We start from the raw sequence: 18,435 nt of genomic DNA on the forward strand, positions 1-18,435 counted from the left end.
GCCTCTTCTTGGTGTCATTTCACAATGCCTCACCAGGAAATAAAAAAGCTGGCAAAATTATTTTTTAAAAAAATCGTTAAAAAGGCACAACCCAGCGTCGATGAAAAAACAGCAATACTGATTTTTGCAAAGGTTTTGCAGCCGGGGAGTTTAAACACGGGTCGGGAACCTGTGGCCGTCCATTCCTGCATTGAGCAGGGGGTTGGACTAGATGGCCTTGTAGGCCCCTTCCAACTCTGCTATTCTATGATTCTATGATTATCAGCCATGCCAGCTGAAGTTGGTGGCATCTGACCATAAATGGAGGGCCACCAGTCCCCCATCCCTTCATTAGGAGGAAGAGAACTGAAAAGCAATCTGTCCCCGCAGCTAAAACTGAGGAACAAAAGCGTGGGTCCAAGATCTGGCAAAAGAATGACTAATTTTCGACGTTGGTCAACAAAAAATAAAATAAAGGCTAGCAAATGTGAAGATAATGAAGCAGGGAGTGCTTTTTTGAGGGAATAAGCAAGCTATTCCTCCTTTCCTCAACAGCTGTACAGCGTAAGCGTAATGAATTTAAGGACTGGCTGACCGACACAGACAGATCCGGAGATGTCTCGGACGAGACCGGTTCTGTTTGCACGATCCGAGGTCTCGACATTCTGGAACCTTCTGGAATCTGGTACAAGGTGTCAGGATCCCCCCACCTTCACACACACACACACACACACTCCAGTTGTACAGTTATGCACTTTCCACCCACCCATGTCAATACAAGAAGAGGTTTCGGTGGCAGTGACGTTCTGCCCCCATGCGACTCTCAGGGTGGGGAGATATTGGGCTCCTTTAGATTAAGGAGAAATCGCGTTCCCTTACCGGGGCTTTGCTTCCCACTTCTCTTGCGCAATCGTAACGGGGCTGCATTACACAGCCGGAGGGGGCGGCCACGTGGTCTGTAATGGAAAACTTCCCCTCCTCTCGCTGCTCACAGCCCTGAATGGGGCAGCGCCCTCTAGTGAGTGATTTGTAGCGCAACTTCCCCTGGACATGGTAGGAAATCCCGAGATATTTTAGAAGAATCGGGATATCACAGTGTTGTGGCTGTTTTTTAAAAAACGGAATTACCGGGGGAAGGCACAGGAGGCCACCGGCGTTGTCCAAAGGGCCTGCGAACTTCCATGAGCGGCCAGTCTTATTTCGCCTTATTTTGCTCATGTAAAGAAGCGCATTGTCTACTTTTGGGTACCAGGTTTAAGCCAGCATTCCCAAAATACTGATATCTGAGGTGTCTTTGAAACGTTACGGGGGGGGGGGGGGGGCTTTCCTGTGAATTCATCCTATGCTTAAAGGCGTACAAGCTATGTCAAGGGACAAAGCGGTTGTTCCCTCAGAACCTCCGTTCCCTATGGGGAAGTCCCAAACAGTGGACCTGCAGGCATTTCGATGTTATAAAAGTACCCGCAGGGCAAAAACCACAGAATGGGGCCTCCCACGCCTGGTCTGCCCTGAACATTTAACGGCTCTGCTTCAATTGGTGGGAGATCCAGGACAAATCAAAGGAAGGACTTCTTCACACAGCCCAGAGTTAAATTATGGAACTCACGACCACAAGGTGTAGTGGTGGCCACCAATCTGGATGGCTTTAAAAGGGGGTTGGATCAATTCCTGGAGGCAAAGGTTATCAATGATGGTTGTGTGCTATCTCCAGTATTCGAGTTGCTGGGGAACATGGGCGGGAGGGTGCTGTTGCACCATGTCCTGCTTGTTCATCCTTGGTTGGCCACTATGTGAACAGAGTGCTGGACTAGATGGGCCCTTGGTCTGATCCAGCATCAGGGCACTTCTGATGTCCTCATGTTCTTAATTAAAAACTGAAAGTACGCTCCCCTCTTCACACCGAAAAGGGAAAGCCGCAAAACGGTTTGCTCGTAGAGTGTGTGACAGCACGTGTGATTCACCCTGCCAGGCCACGTTGCCCTAACTTTGCCTCGGAAGTGATTGAATAACCTAATCAGTGATCAAGGCCTGAGACGGGAAACCTCCAGATGTTCCCGGACTACAATGCCCATCTGGCCCAGCCAGGGGACAATGGGAGTTGGAGTCCAACACCCTACTCTAAGAGATGCCTTTCTTGTTAGCAGCTTTCCTTCTTTGAAAGGAACAAATTGCAGATCCCTTGTTTCTGCCGGAGGGACCAGCCCGCCTGCTGTGGATAGTCAGTTGCCCTAGGGACTTGCAAAAAGTTAAAGCAAACTTTATACCCTATCCCACCCGCCAAAAAAAGAAAATACACTTTGCTCTGGCCTCTCCCCCGCAGGGGATTCCCTCCCCGAGTCTGTATCGCCCGGTTTTCATTCTGTACGTCCGCGTCGGGGTGGTTGAAAAGCAGGAAAAGACGAAACCGCCCTGGGCGAAAATATGCCACCTTATCGAAGAGGATGGGCGTGAAGAGCGGTCCGCGGGCAGGCGTCCCGTCGGCTGTAGGTCCCGTGGGTTTGCTCACGTGGCGTGGGGGGCAGGGGGGAGAAGGGCCACGCTCCGCTGGAATGTGCTTGCGACAAAAGGACGGGAAATGCAACCACGCTACCTACCGGCGTACCTTCTCTACCGAACGGCATTTCACATTCATTCCACCAGCACGGCCAAAGTCAGGTTTTTTTGTGTGTGTATCCTTCAAAGGTGCGTTTACATTCAATTGCAATTGCAGACCACGGCGAGGGGGAAAGAAACTCAACCCTGCAAGGTCTTGCGGTTGGTCACTCGGCTTAAAATAAACCTCCCGGGGGTGGGAGAAGGGGTGGCAATCTCTTTATTCTCCTGCCCCCATTCTGAAAAGCCGCAAAAAGTTTTGGTCAGTTTCCAGATCGACGCCACCGAGCAGGCCTTAGCTCTCCCGGGGGCCGCTGTAGTGGAACTCGGAGTTGAAGACCTCTTTGTAAAGGGGCGGGAAGTTTGTGGCCGTCTCCGGATGGACGAGGCGGAAAAATTCCAACTTGTCCAAGTGAAGGTTGCAGATGGTCTTCATCAAGGGAAGTTTGGAGACAATCTACAGCGAAAGAAGAGGGCAATTTAGAGAATTGGCAGCCCCAACCACTCAGCAGCGAAGGTGAGGCTGGGTTTACGCCATCACTGATGAGAAGGAGAAGCCAACAAGCAAATCATGTCATAGAATCATAGAATAGTAGAGTTGGAAGGGGTCTACAAGGCCATCCAGTCCAACCCCCTGCTCAATGCAAGAATCCATCTTAAAGCATCTCTGACAGATGGTTGTCCAGCTGCCTCTTGAAGGCCTCTAGTGTGGGAGAGCTCACCACCTCCCTACGTAACTGGCTCTATTGTCATACTGCTCTAACAGTCAGGAAGTTTTTCCTGTGTTTTGTCATACTGCTCTAACAGTCAGGAAGTTTTTCCTGATGTTTTGTCATACTGCTCTAACAGTCAGGAAGTTTTTCCTGAGGTCCAGCCGGAATCTGGCTCCTTGTAACTTGAGCCCGTTATTCCGTGTCCTGCACTCTGGGAGGATCGAGAAGAGATCCTGGCCCTCCTCTGTGTGACAACCTTTCAAGTATTTGAAGAGTGCAGTCATGTCTCCCCTCAATCTCCTCTTCTCCAGGCTAAACCTGTCTAGTTCTTTCAGTCTCTCCTCAAAGGGCTTTGTTTTCAGACCCCTGATCATCCTCGTTGCCCTCCTCTGAACTTTCCCCTGACATTCTCCTATAGCGAAGCTTTCTTAAGAATGCACCCCGTTGAGGCCCGGTGTGCATTTCACCACATCCAGAAGAACAATAACAAAATCCCACCTGAAGTCTTCTTCAGAGTAAATACAACCAAGTGGGAGCGAAGTGGGTCCTATTTATTGTCCTAGGGTGTTGTGTTTCTCAAAAACCTCCCACCTTTTTGGGAGACAGTAAGGAGGCCACAAAGTAACCCACAAAGCTTTGTTTAAGCCTGCCTGAAGAGAGTCTAATCTCTTGGAACTTTCCCCTAGGCAAAACTATGCAAACTAAGCAAGACAATTGTCCTTTCAAGGAGAACAGAAAGCCCTTTCCCAAGACGCGTTAACTTCAGAGAGTCTAGTTCTGAGGCAGCTTCAGCCGGGATGCCAGCCAGGCAGACTTTCTCTCACTTCCTCTAGCGCTGCCCATTTTAGTTGGCGGCGTACTCTAGGATCAGCTAACCTCTCTGCGCTCTCCCCTTCGGAAGAATATTGGCTTCCCACTAACTGTGTATTGTTTGCCCTTGAGGAGGGCCGAATAAATACCTTCTGTATTGATGATTGATCCATTCCTGGAGTTGGGCCAGGATTTCTGAATGCCCCCCAAAAAACCCACCCCAAGATTTATACTAGCTTAAGGAACATTAAAATAAATGACTCATCTCCTATCTTTTGTGTAGAACCAGATTTTTTAATTCCAAGACTCCTGGACACAACATCTTCTTTCTTTCCTCTTAGCAATTCCCCACTTTTAAATTTACCTCTCCTTCGTTCCACCCCATTTAAAAATTTCTTAATTTTACCTTGGAGATCCTGTCTTCACTGTCATTTTTCTTCTGGATCTCGTGCTGGAGAGCCAAATAGATCTTGTCTTGGAGTTTCTGCACCTTCTTCGACTCAGAGAGCCAAGGGCGATCTGAAAAATAACACGAGGCGATCAGTCGACATCACTGGGGAATGCAAATCAGAATGGCTGACATGTAGTCAGAAAAACACACACACAACCCAAGACAGTCCCTGCTGTCTGGCTTGCAATCTAAAAAAAACCCACAACACACAAGGAAAAAGGGAAGAGGAGGGAAGAGGAAAAAAAATCTTTCAGCAGGGCTGGTGGAATGCCCCTCTTCCTATCTCATCTCCCTCTGTACCCAGGTGGAACCCTTTGCGTGACCAACACTGTAGTCTTTTTGAACCCAAACGAAAGACCTTTTTATTCTCACACACCCTTTTAGAACCATTTTAATTCTTCGGCATCCCTGCACTTTTATTGCTGCTTGTGTTATTTTAGTTTTATGTGCTGAAGTGTTTTTACTCTTCTCTGTATTTTATGTTTTTAATGCGTTGTAAACCACACATGGACCTTGAGTTGCTGGGTGGTTTAAAAGTGTAATTAATCAATCTATAAAAGAGAATGTCTGTCTGTCTGTCTATCCTTCATCATGTTAAAAGTGTAATTAATTAATCTATAAAAGAGAATGTCTGTCTTTCTGTCTATCCTTCATCATGTTAAAAGTGTAATTAATTAATCTATAAAAGAGAATGTCTGTCTGTCTGTCTATCCTTCATCATGCCAAGACTATTAAATTTATTTAAGATTGTTACCTTTCCAGTAGCAACTCAAGAAAATCCATCACAGTTTTTTTTTTCCAGAAGTCTGCACTGGATTGTAACGGAAATGTTCTGTTACTGAACTTTTGTAAAGGTGTGCTTCTGTGTGGCTGCTTTTATTTGCATTTTGTATTGCCACATTGTCTATTTTTGTTTTGCTATATTTCACGTAGGCCTGGCTCAGAAGACACTTTAAACCACGGCTTTAACCATGGTGGTTAAAAAAGTCCCCGACTTCTTTAGCATGGAGCATTTGTCCACCCTCGGAGTGGACAATGTTTATTTATTTATTGCATTTCTACACCGCCCCATAGCCGAAGCTCTCTGGGCGGTTTACGAAAGTTAAAAACAAGTAAACATTCAAAACAAATATACAAAGTTTAAAAACATAAAAAAGCATAAAAACAACAGTATCCTCGTAAAGACAGTTATTCTGGGGTCTGTTAAAAGCAAACTCCGCATATGTTGTTAAGTGCTGTTCAATGCCTGGGAGAAGAGGAAAGTCTTGACCGGGCGCCGAAAAGATAACAACGTTGGCGCCAGGCGAGCCTCGTCGGGGAGATCATTCCAGAATTGGGGGGCCACCACTGAAAAGGCCCTCTGCCTTGTTGCAAGGCTCCCAACAGGAAACAGGAAGAAGTAGCGGCCCCTGGCACACTAGTCAATATTAATGGACAGGTGTGTTGGGTCAACTGACAGTGCATTTAGCTCCGTGCTCTGGCTACTAACAAGTGCGGCTGCCTCCTTTGCCTTTCTGCTGGTCCTAGCCACGCACCTGGCGAAAGAAGGACTGCGGCTGTGAAGAGGGCCATCTCCTCGTCCGACAGCTGCAGCCGGCAAAGGTTCCTTCCCAGTTCGAAGATGGAGTTGACGAGGTCATCGCAGCCTGACGAAAGAGCAAAAGTTGGGTTGGGACATTGCCTGTTACTCTAATGGCTTCTGCAATATCCCCGCAAAGCCTGGGCGTCTACCACAAGCCTTTACTCCACACTAGGGTGACCCTATGAAAAGGAGGACAGGGCTCCTGTATCTTTAACAGTTGTATTGAAAAGGGGATTTCAGCAGGTGTCATTTGTTAAACCAACATGGCTGCCAACCATGGTTGCCAGGCAACGTGGCTGCCAACCGATTAAACCAACATGGCTGCCAACCATGGTTGCCAGGCAACGAGGCTGCCAACCGATTAAACCAACATGGCTGCCAACCATGGCTGCCAGGCAACATGGCTGCCAACCACTTAAACCAACATGGTTGCCAACCATGGTTGCCAGGCAACGTGGCTGCCAACCATTTAAACCAACATGGCTGCCAACCATGGTTGCCAGGCAATGTGGCTGCCAACTGATTAAACCAACATGGCTGCCAACCATGTTTGCCAGGCAACAAGGCTGCCAACCGATTAAACCAACATGGCTGCCAACTATGGTTGCCAGGCAACGAGGCTGCCAACATGGTTGCCAACCATGGTTGCCAGGCAACATGGCTGCCAACCGATTAAACCAACATGGCTGCCAACCATGGTTGCCAGGCAACGAGGCTGCCAACCAATTAAACCAACATGGCTGCCAACCATGGTTGCCAGGCAACGAGGCTGCCAACCAATTAAACCAACATGGCTGCCAACCATGGTTGCCAGACAACGAGGCTGCCGCCATTTTTTGCTGTCTTACCAAGAGACTTGAACATCTGCATCCCGCTGTATTTCCCCGCAAAGAGCACCGTGTTGTTGAGCGGGTTGAAAGCTCGAATCATCCGGATGAGGAGAACCTCCAGGCAACCTGACGCACACAAAGACAGCAGAGCAGGAAGGAAGAGGAAGGACGAAGGGAAGTTGCCATAACCCCGAGCCAAATTCAAAGGAAAAGGAAATATAAATAAATAAAAAACCAACCCACCGAATCCATATGTCAAAGATCGTATCGTTATATATTATAATTATATAATTACATTATATAAGGAGGGGAAATGTTAAGAATTGAACCCCCAAAGAAAGAGAGAGGTGGAATAGAATAAAATAAAACAAAAACAAAAAATGGGAGGAAGAGGAGAAAGAGGAGATTAGAGTTGCAGTTCACACTCCTGGATGTCATAAGAACATAACAAGAGGGTTGGACTGGATGGCCTTGTAGGCCCCTTCCAACTCTGCTATTCTATGATTCTATGATGCCAAATCAGACCAAGCAATTGGTTCGCAAGTGACCAACTAGCGGCCTGAGCGAGACTTAAAAGCAGGAAATGAGTGCAATAGCAAACTTCCGCCCATGTTCCCCAGCGATTGGTATAGAGAGGCATACTGCCTCCCATATCGGAGAAAATATACAGCCATTACCCTCCCCGAATTCATCTAACTCCCTTCTAATGCCATCACCACTTCTTGTGGCAGCGAGTTCCACAGTTTAACTCCGCGCTGTGTGAAGAGGTCCTTCCTTTCATCTGTCCCCAATCTCCGACCATTAAGCTTCATGGGACGACTTCCCTGAGTTCTAGTATCATGAGAAAGGCCGAGGCACTTTCTCTGCACCACGCATAATTTTGTACACCTCTCCCATGTCTCCCCTTAATAGCCTCTTTTTTCTGCTAAAAAACAACGACTAGTCCCAGGCGTTGCAACCTTTCCTCATAAGAGGATTGCTCTAGTAACAGAAGCAAATAGTAGTGACAGAGCCTTTAATTAGGGTGACCATATTTTGGAAACCAAAAAGGAGGACAACATGGTCGCCCCCCAAGGGGGCGTGTCCAGTACCAAGGGGGCGTGCCCACCCAAACATAGCCTTGGTCACATGTCTGATTTTACAGCACACATTTAAGACAAATCTGTTCTACATAACATCTTAATGTTAAAATCACTGAAATAAAGAACAAGTGAGAGATTCAATGTATCTGAAATTAACTTCACTCACTCCTACTTTTGTAGGTTTTGCTGTACTTTGAAGCTTTTGCTATACTCTGTGTGTTACATTCTCCCCTTCCCTCAAATATCTTTTCTGACTGTATCTTCACTCATTGCAAGCTGCTGTTGTTGTTAACAGGGTTTGTTACTGGCCCCAGATCTGTTTCAAATTTGGTATAGCTAAAGCTCTACCTAAAAGCTATCATGGTGCCAACTTTCAGCTCTTTATCTTTAAAAAATGACAGTTTAAAAAATAATAATTTAAAAACCTCATTTTTAAAAAAATTCCTAAAAAATCAATGGATGAATGGATCTGTTTCAAATTTGGTGTGGCTAAAGCTCTACCTAAATCCTATCATGGTACAAAGTTTCATCTATTTATCTTTAAAAATGAGGATTTTAAAAATAATAATTTTAAAACCTCAATTTTTAAAAAAATCCTAAAAAATCAATGGGTGAACGGATCTGTTTCAAATTTGGTATGACTAAAGCCCTTCCTTAGAGCTACCATTATGCCAAGTTTCATGTCTTTATCTTAAAAAATGACGGAGTTATAAGCATTTTTGTTAATTCCCATTAGCGCTGCTCTTTGAAAAAAAATCTGGATTTTCCCTCCCCATCCCAGATTTGCCATCAAAAACCCGGACAAATCCGGGCAAATCCGGTCATATGGTCACCCTACTTTAATATCAAATACACACACACACACACGTTGAATTGCCATTCATCTTTACACCAATAAAGGCTCAGCTGAGGAGAAACACGTCTGGGCTGTGGGTGGAAACAGGTAAGCTATGAGCAGGGCCGGTTCTTCCATGAGACGGGGTGAACCTCCTGCCTCAGGTGGCAAATCCCAAAGGGCGGCAGATCCTGTGTGCTTTGCCACTGCTCTCCGAAAAACCGCGCACCCCGCCAGGCGCTCCAGAAATCCATGCTGACCGCTCTCCTACTGCAGCAAACGCTCTCTGAAGCTCCACCCACCCAAAGCTTCGTGTTGAGGGCCCTGTGGGGAGCATAGCACCGGACAGGCGGCCTCTCCAGGTTTTCTGGCGAGGTTCTTTCCTAGTCTGGAGATGCCGGAGATTGAAGCTGGGATCTTCTGTGTGCAAAACATGTGGATTCCTGCATTGAGCAGGGGGTTGGACTGGATGGCCTTGTAGGTCCCTTCCAACTCTACTATTCTATGATCCTGTCACTAAGCTAAATCCCTTCCCATGATTTCGTTTGCTTCTTAAAAATCCATAGGAGGAGAACCATCTACCGTCCGCTCCAGCCGCTCACCTGCTTTGAGGAGAATTATTTGGTCGTTCTGACACAGCTCCATGAAGCCGTCGATGCGTTTGGCGAACTCCACGACGTACTGGATGGCGTTGGAAATCTGCACGGCACATTCTTGCCACATGAGTTCGCAACTCTGCAAGGAACAGGACAGAGGGAAGGGGTCAGCCCACGGGTCTTGTCGCCTGAAGGTACCTTCACGTCTGCCTCCATCCCACCAGGCACCATAATCTCACAAATGAGGATTATGCTGATAAATAGAACCTCCACAGGCAGAGGAAAACTACCTCTGCTGGGGAGAAACAAGAGAAAATGTCTCTCTCCTTCTAGGGGAACATTTTGCAGGAGTGCCAGAATGAGAACATAATGTAAGAAGTGCTGGATCAGACCAAGGGCCCATCTAGTCCAGCGCTCTGTTCACACAGTGGCCAACCAGCCATTGGCCAGGGATGAACAAGCAAGACATGGTGCAACAGCACCCTCCCGCCCATGTTCCCCAGCAACTGGTGCACACAGGCTTATTGCCTCGAATACTGGAGCTAGCACACAACCATCAGGGCTAGTAGCCATGGATAGCCTTCACCTCCAGGAATTAATCCAACCCCCTTTTGACGCCATCCAGATTGGTGGCCATCATGACATCTTGTGGCAGTGAGTTCCATAATTTAACTCTGCACTGTGTGAAGAAGTCCTTCCTTTTATGTATCCTGGATCTCCCACCCATCAGCTTCATGGGATGACCCCGGGTTCTAGTCTTTTGAGAGAGGGAAAAAAATGTCTCCCTGTCCACATTCTCCGCGGGGTCGTGGATGGATGGATCTTTGGTCCAAGCTAGCAAAACATTCCTGGCAGCCTTGCGTTCACTATACGGAGAGGAAACCTACCTTGTTCTGCATATTCCTGATCTCCTCCTGTGAGTAAACCGTCCAGGCTAGCCTCTTCAGCTCCTCGCTAGTGTACTGCGACGTCTCCAGGTGCGATTTGACCACGTTCTGGGCGAGGCGTTCTGGCAACACGACATACACAATCTTAAGGGTGCTTTCTCCAGCGACCAAACGGAAAGCTATTTTACATTTATGATTGCATTTTAAACGTTACTTTAATATTGACATGTGAACTATTTAGGGATGTTGTTAGATTTGTTAGCGGTCTAGAAACACCAGCAATAAATGGATGGATGAATAAATAAATACATTCACAGAAGAGTATTTTGAGAATTTGGGGGAAATGTATTCGTTTTAGTTCTATTAAGAACCTGTCCTGGGACACTCAAGACATTAAAGAGAAATGTCTTTAAGAAATTAAGGGAATCTAGGAAACTGCCTTAAACTAGGATAGACAGTTTTTGTCCATCAAGGCCAGGAGTTCGCAACATCATAGAAGAATAGAGTTGGAAGGGGCCTATAAGGCCATCAAGTCCAACCCCCTGCTCAATGCAGGAATCCAACCATCCCTGACAGATGGTTGTTGAGCTGCCTCTAGTGTGGGAGAGCCCACCACCACCCTAGGTCACTGGTTCCATTGTCGTACTGCTCTAACAGTCAGGAAGTTTTTCCTGACGTCCAGCCGGAATCTGGCTTCCTGTAATTTGAGCGCCTTATTCCGCGACCTGCAATCTGGGAGGATCGAGAAGAGATCCCGGCCCTCCTCTGTGGGGCAACCTTTCACGCATTTGAAGAGTGCTATCAAGAGGTCTGGGGGCCACAGCCAGGTGTAGTGGGCCCTGCATGTCGCTCGCCCCTCATCTGGTGGAGGCTGGTGGCTCCAAAGTCAGTGGGTCGGTGAATCCGCCCTGAGTTTCAGTCAGAACTCTAAAAGCGTCTATCCAAGGTGCGGAGAAATCCGCTCTGGGTTTCTGACTGAGCCCCAGAGCAGATTCACCATTGCTCTAACCTCGGAGCCACCAGCCTTCACTGTCAGCAACTTTGGGGCCGAAATTGATTCGGTCTCCACGAACCGCCTTGCATACTAACCGATCTCCATCATGGAAATGTCCGAGGCCAGCTGGCTGCTTTCAAGAGGGCCGTGCGGGAAGAGGCTGGGTTCAAGCATCAGCTCATAGATGGACTCCTGTTTGATGAACTTGGCGTCGCTGACGTCGATGCTGGACTGGTCCGGGGACGGCTGGGCCGAGGTCAGGAGGTCGAGGTTGTAGTAGGTGCTGTTCCCATCAGGGGTCAAGGGGAAGTCAAAGAGGAAGCCATCCGACAGCATGGAGATGTCGTCCAAGTCGGACAGACCACTGCTCACGCTAGTGGTGTAAACCCTCGACAAGGTCTCTGGGTCTTCCTTTGCCCCACCGCCTTGCTCTTGGCTTTGCTGGTGTTTCTGGACCTCGGCGTAGAGGCTGTCCCGCTGCTTCTTAGACATGCGGCCAAACTTGACCGCTGCAAGCCGCCAAGGGGAAAAGGAGCACAGATAGACCAGGCATTAGAACGTGGAGGTCAAGCCACATCCAAACAATCATCCCTGCTAATGGGCTTGATGGACCAGCTGCTTCTCAAATAAGCAATTTTCCTGCCTCCAGGCTGCTAACCCTAATAGGCTGCCTGTTCCCTAACTCGACTATTTGCCCACCTCCAAGCTGCTAACACTGATAGGCCATCTGCTTCCCAGCTCAACTACTTGCCAGCCTCCAGGCTGCTAACCCTGATAGGCCATCTGCTTCCCAGCTCAACTACTTGCCTGCCTCCAGGCTGCTAACCCTGATAGGCCATCTGCTTCCCAGCTCAACTACTTGCCCGCCTCCAGGCTGCTAACCCTGATAGGCCATCTGTTTCCCAGTTCAACTATTTGCCCGCCTCCAAGCAGCTAACCCTGATAGGCCATCTGCTTCCCAGTTCAACTACTTGCCAGCCTCCAGGCTGCTAACCCTGATAGGCCATCTGCTTCCCAGCTCAACTACTTGCCCACCTCCAAGAAGCTAACCTTGATAAGCCATCTGCTTCCCAGCTGAGCTACTTGCCAGCCTCCAGGCTGCTAGCCCTGATAGGCCATCTGCTTCCCAGTTGAGCTACTTGCCCGCTTTCAGGCTGCTAACCCTGATAGGCCATCTGCTTCCCAGTTCAACTACTTGCCAGCCTCCAGGCTGCTAACCCTGATAGGCCATCTGCTTCCCAGCTCAACTACTTGCCCACCTCCAAGAAGCTAACCTTGATAAGCCATCTGCTTCCCAGCTGAGCTACTTGCCAGCCTCCAGGCTGCTAGCCCTGATAGGCCATCTGCTTCCCAGTTGAGCTACTTGCCCGCTTTCAGGCTGCTAACCCTGATAGGCCATCTGCTTCCCAGCTCAACTACTTGCCAGCCTCCAAGCTGCTAACCCTGATAGGCCATCTGCTTCCCAGCTCAACTACTTGCCAGCCTCCAAGCTGCTAACCCTGATAGGCCATCTGCTTCCCAGCTCAACTACTTGCCTGCCTCCAAGCAGCTAACCCTGATAGGCCATCTGCTTCCCAACTCAACAACTTGCCCGCCTCCAAGCAGCTAACCTTGATAAGCCATCTGCTTCCCAGCTGAGCTACTTGCCAGCCTCCAGGCTGCTAGCCCTGATAGGCCATCTGCTTCCCAGTTGAACTACTTGCCTGCTTCCAGGCAGCTAACCCTGATAGGCCGCCTGCTCCCCAGCTCCTTGTGTCAGCTGATTCATGAAGAGTTCATAACTGCAATACTGCCCTTTGTCCATCAGCAGTGGCAGCAGTGCAACACTGCAAAGAGTAGGACAGTTACTCCTCCACCCTAGCAAGGCAGTTGGGTCCCACGTCCAGAGTTTCCCATTCAAAATCGATGTTCTCTTACACCAAATATGGTTCATGGTTCAACTCCGGGCCTCTCGCATCCACGTGCAGAACCCTGTCTGCCTTCGGACCTCTCCCTCTTATTTCACTACACTGAACCTCAAGTCCCCCTTTCCCACCATTGCCTCCGGCTGGGCCGAAGCCCAAACTCACCGTCCCGGGACATGCCCAATGCCAAGCATTTCTGCAAGCGGCAATGCTGACATCGATTTCGGTTGGTCCGATCGATGAGACAATTCCGTTGCCTCGAGCAAGAGTAGGTGGCGTTATTCTGTTGGCTTCTACGGAAGAAACCCTGTACAGAGAGAGGACATGGCAGGGAGGGAAATGAGGTTCTCATGCTTCTAATAAGCTGGAGGCGGCAGCAGAGGAGGAAAAGATGCATGGCTGGCTGACACAAATTTATTTTATTTATTTCATTTATATCCCACTTTTTCCCCCTCCAAGGAACCCAAGGCAGCGTACATAATCCTGCTCCTCTCCATGTTATCCTCACAACAACAACCCTGTGAGGTAGGTTGGGCTGAGAGTCTGTGACTGAGCCCAAAGTCACCCAGTGGGTTTCCATGGCCGAGTGGGGACTCGAACCCGGATCTCCCAACTCCCAGTCCAACACCTTAGCCATTATACCATCCACACGTAGTAGCACCTGGAGACCAGCAGGTGGAGTACCTCACCTGGTCACCATCGTCCCCACGATGGTGAGATGTATTGTTTTTCTACTTAAATTATAATAGGTTTTTTTTTTTCTAATTTTGCATCTCTATATAACAATTATCAGGTGCAAATTGTTGTGTTTCTCTAAACCTTCTGCTTTCTTGGGAGCCAATAACGAGGTTTGCTAACTAATTTATAAAGCTTTATTCAAGCAATAAAATCTCCTCCCCCCTGAAGAGAGTCTAATTTTCAGGAACTTTTTCTTTGGTAAAATTATGCAAACTAAGCGAGACAATTGTGTGTTTTTTAAGAAGAATGGAAAGCTCTTTTTCAAGACGTGTTAATTTCAGAGAGACGATTTGATGCAGCTTCTGACGGGATGCCAGACGGGTTGACTTTCTCTCACCTTCCTTTGCCCGCCTCCAAGTTTGCAGTGTATTCTAGAATCGGCTAACTTTTCTGTGCTCTCCCTCTTGGAAGAATATTGGCTTCCCACTGACTGTGTATTGTTTGCCCTTGAGGAAATAAGTGCTGGAGAGGGTTCACTCCCAGCTGGTGAAGAGTCCGTGAGAGCTTTCTCCCCCACCAATCCAGGCTGGCCTGTGTCTGGCACCGAATCCTCTACTTCAGAGTCTGATTCTGATTGATTATTTGAAACACGTTCTTCTAAGCGTGTTCAGAGGAGGGCAACCAGGATGATCAGGGGTCTGGAAACAAAGCCCTATGAAGACAGACTGAAACAACTGGGCATGTTTAGCCTGGAGAAGAGAAGATTGAAGGGAGACATGATAGCACTCTTCAAATACTTGAAAGGTTGTCACACAGAGGAGGGCCAGGATCTCTTCTCGATCCTCCCAGAGTGCAGGACACGAAATAACGGGCTCAAGTTAAAGGAAGCCAGATTCCGGCTGGACATCAGGAAAAACTTCCTGACTGTTAGAACAGTATGACAATGGAACCAGTGACCTAGGGAGGTTGTGGGCTCTCCCACCCTAGAGGTCTTCAAGAGGCAGCTGGACAACCATCTGTCAGGTATGCTTTTGGGAGGATTCCTGCACTGAGCAGGGGGTTGGACTCGATGGCCTTATAGGCCCCTTCCAACTCTACTATTCTATGATTCTATGATTCTAACCCAGGGGCGGCAGGTCTAGACATGACACAAATGTTATGCGAACTGGTGCCCTTAGTTGACTTCTTTTTGGGGGGGGATGCATTCATTCTTTTGGGGGGCAACGTGTAAGCAGCCATGTACTGGAGTCAATGGGGCTGACGTTCTGAGCCGACACGTACCGGACCCTAAATCAGCCTGTCTGCAGTTTGTGTAAATTCGCACCTGCTAATTTTTCTATGTAGGTGCAAAATTAGAAATAAATCAGGGGGAAAAACCCGCCCGGTTTGTCCACGCCTCTCTCCTTCCCCAACGCGGGCCCTTCCTTCAACTCACTTTGCATCCTTCGCAGGTGATAACTCCGTAGTGGATCCCTGAAGACTTGTCCCCACATATCTTGCAGGGGATGACCTCGATTTGTGCTGCGGAAAGGAACAGACGCAGTTAGAGAGAGGATAAAGCACCTTGTTAATTTTCTGCCTTTAAAAGATTTCTTTAAAACAAAAGCAACAGCAAAAACTAAGAACTTTTCAGTTCTGCAGCACAGAGAAGCAAAATCAATCAATCACAAAAGAACAGCAACTTTAATACGTTTTAGACAGTGCCATTAACGGACTCTATATAGGGCATTTGCTTCCCGGTTCAACTACCCCAAGGAATTTACAAACCTCAAAGACAGCAGCTTGCATTTTGAGTAGAGAATTGTAAGTGCGTAAGGAAAGCTTACAGCTGGAGGCTTCGTGGAAATAAATGAATTTTGAAAAGGGATCTGGAAGGGAAAAGGCACTGAAGGTTGCCAAATGAACAGCCAGGCTCGCTCTTGTGCATTTAAGCATAACCTGAATGTAGAAATCAGAAGATGGAGCTTTTAAAGCGTAGCGCTGAAACATATATATATTTATTTATATCCCGCCTTTTTTCCTCTAAGGAACCCAAGGCGGTGTACATAATCCTCCTCCTCTCTATGTTATCCTCACAACAACCCTGTGAGGTAGGTTGGGCTGAGAGTCTGTGACTGGCCCAAAGTCACCCAGTGGGTTTCCATGGCCGAGTGGGGACTTGAACCCGGATCTCCCGACTCACAGTCCAACATCTTAGCCGCTACACCACATGAAGGCCAGTTAACCCCTGCAAATCAAGCTTCTGTTAAATGCACAGCTGCTGCAGCCAGCTGAAAAAGTTGGCAACCTACATATAAGCATTGTGATCCTTCAACAGTAAGGGGATTGCAGTTCCATCTAACGCCAGGAGGGGGAAGTCGGGTACTTAGAACAGAATTACGTATAAAAAATGCAATAAATAAATAAATTAAAACTAATTCGGACTAAGGAGAGTTGAAAATTCTAGCAACCCAGCTAAGGCAGAATCTTGAAACGTGATCCTGGCCCCCTGCCCACCCTCAGCTCCTGAAAACAGCCTGTAAAACTATTTGCCAAGCTGTTATTTATGGGGACACAAACCTGGTGTGCTTTAGAGACCCTAAATTTGCTCTTTTGTACTATTCAAACTGGCAGCGTCCGCTGCAGAGAAAATCCCGCCTTGATGTAAAGAAGAAAGATACATGTAACCACGTTCCCCAAACTAGCATTATTTACAAATCCAGTGTTCGAGAAACAACATGACAATTTTATTTCATTTTATTTCAGAAACGTTTAGAACGTCAGAAGTGCCCTGATGCTGGATCAGACCAAGGGTCCATCTAGTCCAGCACTCTGTTCACACAGTGGCCAGGGATGAACAAGCAGGACACGGTGCAACAGCACCCTCCTGCCCATGTTCCCCAGCAACTGGTGCACACAGGCTTACTGCCTGACTGTTAGAGCAGTGCGACGGTGGAATCAGTTACCTAGGGAGGTTGTGGGCTCTCCCACACTAGAGGCCTTCAAGAGGCAGCTGGACAACCATCTGTCAGGGATGCTTTAGGGTGGATTCCTGCATTGAGCAGGGGGTTGGACTGGATGGCCTTGTGTGCCCCTTCCAACTCTATTATTCTATGATTCTACGTTCAGAAGCAGACTACCACTGAACATCAGTTGTTGGGAGCAAGAGGCACAGCCAAGGTTTTGCGAACCGCCCAGAGAGCGCTGGCTATTGGGCGTTATAGAAATGTAATAAATAAATAAATAAATAAATAAATATTACATCTGCACACTACTTCTGGGCTTCTTGGGAGCACTTGGCTATCCACCATTGGAAACAAGATGTTAGGTTAGATGGCCCTTCATAAGTTCTTACATTATTAGTTTTTTATGACCGAGGACAAAAGAAATTAGATTTTTTCCCCCTTGCAAACATCTTTAAGTGATTGAGTGAAATCCATTCATCCTCTCTCAAATTCATGTTAACATTATTCCAGGGTCACCTTCACCAATGCTCTTTTTTTTTAGTTTGGGTGACCTTTTTCCCTCCCTGAAAGGCTCCCTGTAACTTAAAACATTAGCAAAATGTCTTTCAACCAAGGAATGATCAATTCAATTTTGGAGAAGATCTGGTGAGCCGCATTGCACAGACAGAGGGGGGCTGAAGGAAAACGCCATGGGGCGAAAGGCGAAAGGCACCATAACTAGAAAACAATAACAACACACCAGCAAGTCTGAAGCTCTTATCTTCCAGCAACTGAAGATAAGAGCTGGAAGAATATACTGGGTTAACATTCCCAAATCTGCAGTTCATAAACAGTCTTGCAGTGCAATGCTACACATGTCTACTCAGAAGTAAGCTCCACTGAGTTCAATGGGACTTACTCCCAGGTAAATGTGGATAAGACTGTAGCCTTAACCTCGCTTGGAGGCGTTAAGATTACCCAAAACACAAGCCTATGGATGTTTACTCCGAAGAAAGTCACACTGTGTTCAACGCAACTGACTCCCTTGTAAGTCTGCCTTGAACTGCAACCTAAATTAGATACTGCTAGGAGCAAAACAGGTTTCTATTAAATCTGGGTGGGGCGTATGTAAAATCCGGCAGGGATGGGATGTAGGGTGCTTAAAGAGGATCACAGATTGCTTAAGGAAGTTTGGTTGAACATTTTAATATCCTTTGGGTGTGGATTAACTGCTGTTCTTACAGACTCTCCTTATTGATGTTGCGTATTAATTTGGGCTTTTAAGATTGATTTAAATATTGCTCATTTGGTCTATGCGCCACTTTGACTTCCCTCTCGGAGATATATAGGCTTCTAAAACAAACAAACAAATCTATTTAAGGAAGGTGTTCATCATAAGAACATCAGAACATCAGAAGTGCCCTGACGCTGGATCAGACCAAGGGTCCATCTCGTGGCCAACCAGCCATCGACCAGGGATGAACAAGCAGGACATGGTGCAACAGCACCCTCCCGCCCATGTTCCCCAGCAACTGGTGCACACAGGCTTATTGCCTCAGATACTGGAGGTAGCACATA

The 18,435-nt window shown here is 47.6% G+C and overlaps 1 protein-coding gene across 1 annotated transcript; it reads right to left on the bottom strand.

The window, feature by feature from the left end:
- Positions 1–2,809: 2,809 nt before the first annotated feature.
- On the bottom strand, positions 2,810–16,234 carry LOC134413193 (nuclear receptor ROR-beta-like). The gene is made up of 10 exons (XM_063147322.1): positions 16,225–16,234; positions 15,369–15,454; positions 13,421–13,562; positions 11,447–11,860; positions 10,358–10,479; positions 9,477–9,609; positions 6,976–7,083; positions 6,081–6,191; positions 4,501–4,613; positions 2,810–3,028 (listed from the first exon to the last, which is right to left on the bottom strand). Exons 1-10 carry the CDS (start codon positions 16,232–16,234, stop codon positions 2,867–2,869), a joined length of 1,401 nt encoding a protein of 466 aa, XP_063003392.1. The 3' UTR covers positions 2,810–2,866.
- Positions 16,235–18,435: the final 2,201 nt, after the last annotated feature.

The sequence above is a fragment of the Elgaria multicarinata genome, chromosome 23 (assembly GCF_023053635.1).
Source record: "Elgaria multicarinata webbii isolate HBS135686 ecotype San Diego chromosome 23, rElgMul1.1.pri, whole genome shotgun sequence".
Taxonomy (NCBI): domain Eukaryota; kingdom Metazoa; phylum Chordata; class Lepidosauria; order Squamata; family Anguidae; genus Elgaria; species Elgaria multicarinata.